This window comes from Peromyscus leucopus, chromosome 14, assembly GCF_004664715.2.
Source record: "Peromyscus leucopus breed LL Stock chromosome 14, UCI_PerLeu_2.1, whole genome shotgun sequence".
Lineage (NCBI taxonomy): Eukaryota > Metazoa > Chordata > Mammalia > Rodentia > Cricetidae > Peromyscus > Peromyscus leucopus.
Genome location: NC_051075.1, coordinates 47,634,320 through 47,641,100, shown reverse-complemented (window position 1 = coordinate 47,641,100; position 6,781 = coordinate 47,634,320). Strand labels below are relative to the sequence as shown.

The 6,781-nt window shown below is 46.1% G+C and overlaps 1 protein-coding gene across 2 annotated transcripts in view; it reads right to left on the bottom strand.

Annotated features, from left to right (window-relative positions):
- Positions 1-2,556: 2,556 nt before the first annotated feature.
- The window catches only part of LOC114697777 (DNA repair protein RAD51 homolog 2), a 513,000-nt gene continuing 508,775 nt past the window's right edge, over positions 2,557-6,781 (bottom strand). For both annotated transcript variants that reach the window (XM_028876125.2, XM_037210676.1), the window contains one exon: positions 2,557-2,988. In XM_028876125.2, the coding sequence (XP_028731958.1) occupies positions 2,972-2,988 (17 nt within the window). In that variant the 3' untranslated portion in view covers positions 2,557-2,971. The remainder of the gene's footprint in view (positions 2,989-6,781) is intronic.

Here is a 6,781-nt window from a genome sequence, read left to right as displayed (position 1 = left end):
CTCAAAAGAGAGACAAAAAGATGCAGCTCTTGCCAAGACCCAGGAGCACCCCCAAAGAAAGGCAAAAGGAAGGAAGGAAGGAGGGAAGACAGAGAGACCCTCCTGAGAGCTCCCATCACTAGGCCATGTTCTTGTGGCTCTCCAGGCTGAAGATGGCTGCCTGCATATGCAAAACCGATTTACTTGGGTACCCTGATAAGTGGAAGTGGAGCCAAGTACTGTGGACTGGAAAAGGCAGTAAGGAGACAGGCAGAGAGGTGTTGCTGGGAAGGAAAGGGCCATCATGAATAGGCAGCTCCAGCTAGCTCTGGCCAGAAAGTCAGTCCAAACACATGCTGTTGCTCTGCTAATACCAATTTGGGGACATATGAGAAGAGATCTCTACCTCCTTCTCAACCAGGCATTGCAGATAGATCTGGGGGAGCCGGCTCAATAAGAATTCTTATGCAAACTGGCTTTTTGTCACAGTTGTCCAAGGATCTTACCTACAGGCTGGAGTAAAGTGTCTCAGCCTCCCTGTGCTGGGCACCGGAAACTGTGGGCAAGAAACATGGGTACTTTTTCTTTCCCCATGGCAAGACCTCTATGACAAAAGACAGAATGAAAGAAAAAAAAAAAAAAGGAGAGAAAAGCATAGATGTTTATCTAATGTGCTCTATATGACACAGAGACCCAAAGAAACAGGAAAACATGTGGATTTTTTTTTTTCTTTTTAAAGAGAGTGGGCAGAAGTCTGACTGGAGGAGAAGCAGGTGTGATCTAATGCAAGCTAGGGGCAGATACAGCTGGCCGGCTGAGTCATAGTCTTCTCTTCACCAGAGTGCCTTTGAGAGATAAGAGCATTCCTTTCCTCCGGGCCCAGGGAGGGCACCTCTGGGAGGACTTCTTTACGACTGATTTTAGGGGAAAGCTGGCTAGGTTTTACGACCTGTTCAGGGGAACAGGGCAAAGGGAGAGAGAGGGGAAGCCATCAATCTTCCTCCTGCTGTTTCCTTACACACGGGGCTAGTGCCCACTAAACTTCATCACATCTCAAATACTCCTTTGGTTGTCTTAAGCTAGCCAATTTGTGTCATAAGAATGTACGAGAAACTTACATTTAATCAGCTTGGTTTGCATAAGCATTCTATGGAAAACCACAAGTTCTCAAAAATGCCCCTCGCTGAGAGGAAGCACACGGCTTCAGACTGGAGCGGCTGCCTGGGCGGCTTCTGCCAGACCTACACAAGTGCCCCTGACTCCCTCATGCCCGGCATGCCTGCTGGGAACACGCTTCTAGCCCAGTAAGATGTCCTTCCCTGTCCCCTGAGGCAGCGGTGTGTGTGTGTGTGTGTGTGTGTGTGTGTGTTCACCGTCATCTACCACGAGACTTGGTTCTGTTTTGTAGTATAGTCATTGGAATGAGTTTTCTCATGATTCTATGCTCTATCGCTTTATATTGGTCTATACTCAATAATTACGAACGGAGTCGTTAGCGGAGCCAGTCCCTCGTCCCCTCCCCTCCCCGTTTGCATAGCACCCTATTGGGTACCAACCGGAGGCAGGGAATGAGCTATAATGCTTATCCTACCGCCTATGACATTTACAGTCTGAAGGGTCAGCCGGCAGTGAGTCTAAAGCTTTGGCTCACCAATAATTTTAAGGATAGGTTGCCAGGGGTTGGAAAGATGGTTGTTAAAAAATGACTTTATAGTTGGGCATGGTGGTGTGTGTGTGTCTTGAATCCCAGTAATTAGGAAGTAGAGTTCAAGACTAGCCTGGTCTGTACAGCAAGTTCCAGGCCAGCCAGGGCTGCATAGTGAGACCATGTCTCAATAAAAATAAAACAACTTTACATTTATTCTTTCTTTCTTTCTTCTTCCTCTTCCTCTCCTGTTCTTTGGTGTGTGCAATGTGTATGTGTAGAGGTCAGAGGACAACTTTGCGGAGCTGGTTCTTTTCTTCTGACATGTGGATCTAGGGATCAAACCTTAGGTCATCAGACTTGGTGGCAAGCATCCTTACCCAAGCATCCTTACCCAGCGAGCCATTTTACTAGCCCTAGGAAGATTCAGTACTTGACTCTGAAGGGGCTTCAGCCCCCAAACACTGCATGGAACCAGCTCAATCTGATACTTTGCCTCAGAGCCTCAGGGCAGTGGGACCTGGTGGGCCAGGCATCCAAGGCAAAGAACGGGATTATCCCATGGGTCACCAATTGATTTATTTGCTAATTGAGTGGTCCAGCTTTGGGCTTCAACTCCAAAGAAATCACTTCATCCTTTATTAAGTACCGCGAGAATCTCGCTCTTTGTTCTGCAAGGCTCCACACTATCCCAGTGGAACATGAATGCACGCTTACAATAGTTATAACGACCTTCCAGACAATACTAATACCATGCCTGCTCCGCTTCGAAGTTAGGTTCGAGCCTGTCAGTGAGTTCTGGGGCCTCGGCCTCCCTCTGACACAAGAGCAGACCCCCACATCCATGCCCGCCTCCAGCTTCCCCCATGGTTTCACCGTTTTCTTTGTGAGTCAGTTACTCTTTGGAGACCCCAATTCTTTCACACCTATTCTTTTTCTTTGCCGGACAATACTTTATTCGGAAATGTTCCCTTCTGTAATTACAAATCTTGTTAGTCCTCCTCCTCCTCTCCCCAGGGGGATTGTGGGGCTTAATTAATTAATGTGGCTAAACCGCTTTGAGGTGCATGGTTGAAAGGTGCTATGTAAGTGCAAATTCTTATTCTGGCCGCTGACATCCCATGGTGGTAAAGCCCCCAGCCCTCCACATCAGAGACTGGACAAAGGCTTCATCGTCTTCACCTTCCCTTCCGGGTCTGAAATCACAGTTACCATCTCAGCAGCAATCAACCAATTAATCCTCATTATGTTGGCTTCCGGTTGCTTTTGCCAAGCAGCCCCCGTCTTGGGCTTGTTTCATTTCACAGATCACACCCCCATCAGCTCCAGACAAAGGTCACAGTATCCCTATGGCCTCTCTTGGCCTGAAAGGAAAAAGAGAGAGAGAGAGAGAAAGAAAAGGAACGTTAAAAAGAAAATGCTGTCATGAAATGTACTAGCTTCCCATTAGTAATCTAAATAAAGCTTTTTTTCTGCAGCAGCATTTCCCTCCCACAGAGCCAACCATGGCATGCCCCTGAGACATCCAGAAATGGCCCAGTCAGGGCTAAGGCCCAGGAACTCTGGCTTGATTGCCAGGAGCCACATACAAAAGGGGAAGTCTATCTGTCCTGGGAAAGGATCACCCAAAGACATAGGAGCCCCCTTTTGGGTTTCTGTTATCCCCAAGACTCCCCTGAGAAAGCCAGCTGCCATCTGTAGCCTCAGGAAACTCTCACAAAGGCCGGGAGCCATGATTTAGATGTTTTATGCTACACCTAGCACACCACAACCCTTAACAAATGCCCAGGACTTCCACTATGAGGATGGCCATTGAAAGCAGCCCTGTGGGGGAGACTTGGCCTCTCATAGGGACGCTGCTGACCAAAACACTCTTTACAAGGTTGTGCCTCAGGCCCTTTGTTAGAATGGATGGGGACAAGCCTCGGGGGGTCATGTCTTCATCTGCCTTCATTTATCCTCTCTATTGAAGGGCTCCTTCAGGACATTGGTCAGTCTCTGTGGGAAATGATTTGAAGAGCAACAAAAGAATTTGGGCCCTTTGGGGGGCCTTCAGAATTCAGTAAACATCTGGACATGGAAGGCCAGGTTCTCAAGCAGTCTAGCTGGGGAAATGTCAAAAGAGAGAAAGAGCTATGTGTGTGTAATGCAAGCGCTTAGTTTTGTGGTGACATTTGTTGTCCAGAGGCGCAGGCGCCCCAGTAGGTAGATGGAAGATTTTTCAAAAGCTCCTCTACGTGTCAGGTTTTGTGAGAACGGTTCATTCTTCGTTTGTTCTCATGGCATATGTGGGGAAATGGAGGTTTTGCGTGGTTGGGGAGCAGCGTGTGATGGACGACAGTCCCATTCAGCATGGCTTACAAAAAAACTAAGGTTGCATAAGCTGGTGGTGGCTCAGCATTTCTGTCACTCTTGAGGTCTGTAAAGCACTTACTAGTCAAGGTAACTTACTGGATTCTCAGGATGAACACAGTTTAATTGACTAAAACCAAAAACACAAAGAAAACAAAACAAACAAAAACAGAAAGAAAGAAAAGAAAAGAGGAAGAGAACGATGCGAAGTGATTTGCATTTCATCCCATGGGTGAGATTCACGACCTGAACTCTTGACTCTCAACGTTCCCTTTATTGTTGAGTCAATCCATTTAGAACACATTAGTCAGCATGATTCAACATTTGTCACTAATCAGCCTTAGTGATAGAACTAATCAGCATTCCCCAGGGTCCCCAAATCTATCCTCAAACAGCAAAAGAAATTGGCTGCTGTCAAGAGACAATGGGATGCGGTTTTTGTCAGTATTAACTAGCTGAATCCAGTTCAAGTCCCCCATGTTCTCAGGCGCCTTGCCTAGTCATCCTGAGCTGGAATGAATCTATCTCTTTACCCCTTTCAACCTCTGTAACAGGTGTCAGTTTGTTTTTGATTAAACTTATCTAACTATATCTTCTTTTGAGCTAAAAGGGACCCCTTCCTGCTTTATGTCCTCTGAATCCAGAGCACCTAGCTTTGTAAACAATAGATGTTCAACTAGTATGTTCTAACCATCGGGGAGCTTAAATCATATTTTAGAAAGAACACCAAGTCCTTTTGGAAGTGATTTTCAAAGAAAATGGACAACCTGGATTGATTTAACATCTTTTGGTACGGGCATTTTAACAAATGCAAATTATTAACTCTGCCAATGGCTTCCAGGTTGTATAGGAGGAGCCAGCCTAACTATAGGCCAGGTATTGGAATAAAAGTTATTTTTTTCTGTTTATTTATTTATTTATTTTTCTGCAGCTGAGGACCGAACCCAGGGCCTTGCGCTTGCTAGGCAAGCGCTCTACCACTGAGCTAAATCCCCAAACCCTGTTTTTGGTTTTTTTCAAGACAGGGTTTCTCTGTGTAGTTTTGGTGCCTGTCCTGGATCTCACTCTGTAGACCAGGCTGGCCTCGGACTCACAGAGATCTGCCCGGCTCTGCCTCCTGAGTGCTGGGATTAAAGGTGTGTGCCACCACCGCCCGGTGAAGGTTTTTCTTTCTAACCTTATTTCAACTGATATTTTGTTCAATGTTTACAGAAAACAAAAATGTAGGCAGGAAAAAAAATAAATTTGAGAAAAAAATGTGCTTAGTCTGTGACTTTGGACCCAAGTCCATACCTAACCCACATACTAGTAGAACCCATACTGAAGTTCCTGCTTAAAAGAGGTTCTGTTCTGGACTGGGGTGGGGTTGGGACAGGAGTTTTGAGTGTTGACCCTTGGTAGAATAACTAACTGCTGTTGTGTACCTTATTCTCCTGGTACAGTCTCTGGAACCAAAGAGAAAGAGACTGAGAACTTTTAATACATTCAATATTTATGCCGCATTTCAAGGCTGTAACCGCCCTAGGGTCTGTACTATTGCACCCAGAATCTCTGTAGCTGGCCTCTGAAGGGGACGTGTTGCTAAAATACCTTTCTGTAATGGTAATAGAGCCCTTCGTTTACTTGGGTATATGATCACTCAGATTGGTAACATTTTCAACATTGTCATGTATTTCACTTATAACTTGTCATCATCATACAAGCAGAAATAAAGTGTGTAGCTTCTGGGTAATGGTCCTTAAAAAAAGGGGAACACTTTCTCTGTCACCATGATTCTCCATCAAACACAAATCCCGCTGCCTGGATGGAGGACATGATGCTGAGCCATCCTGGGCTAAGACCACAATGGGATATGTGAGGTGTGATGGGGAGGTAAGCTCTGAGTGCATTCCTCCACAGTGCTGTGTGGGAAAGTAGAAGGTCTCAGCACTATGCCACACTGTTTATCTAGGAGTTATACCCAGCTAAGTTACAACCCAATTACCCTAAGGAAATTTCTCAAGGGATCAATGTATCAGTATGACAGATGCATCTTTTTAGTTTAAAATATCAAGATTCAAGATTCGGGACTGGCTCACAGTATGTCAACAGAGGCCCAGCAATTCTGAGAAATAAGTGGTTCTAGGGCGTTCCATGGCAGGGGAAGAGGTCCAAAGGCATGAATTTCTTAAACCTCAGACCCAGGCTGGATGCTTTGAATGGGCTCCAAACCCACCCTGGGGGCAGTGAACACAACTCTGCTTCCTTACCCGAAGAGGAAAGTGGTGGGTGAGACCACACGCTCCTTACAGGAAATGTGTGCACAGCTAACTTTAGGGACAGGAAGGACTTCTCATCAGTAACCACCTAAGTGGATGCCAGAAACGTACACTCGCTGTGTAGCTCTCGCTAGAGGACACGAAAGCTTACAGTCGAAAGGCAAGGTTGACAGAGGCATACCAAGCGTCTGGGAGAATCAGCAAGACCCACATAGTTGTATTCAACTGCACAGAAAAGGGCTGACTTCCTCCAGAGGGAGAGGAAACTGGGAAATCTCTCCGGAGAGGAAGTGAACGTGAAAGAGTAAAGATGAGGCACACAGCCTCTGGAGGCCATCACACTTCTCATGAATTCCTAGAGAAGCCTCATACCTACCTATCATGAGGTCTGTAAGGAGATCCTTTGCTCTAAATAATCAAAATAAAGAAAAAAAAAGAAGGGTGGGGTGGGGTGGGGAGAATGAAGGCACGGATCAGTGGTCGGTGGTTAAGAGTGCTTACTGCTTTTGCAGAGGACCCAGGTTCAGTTCCTAGCACCTCACTCACA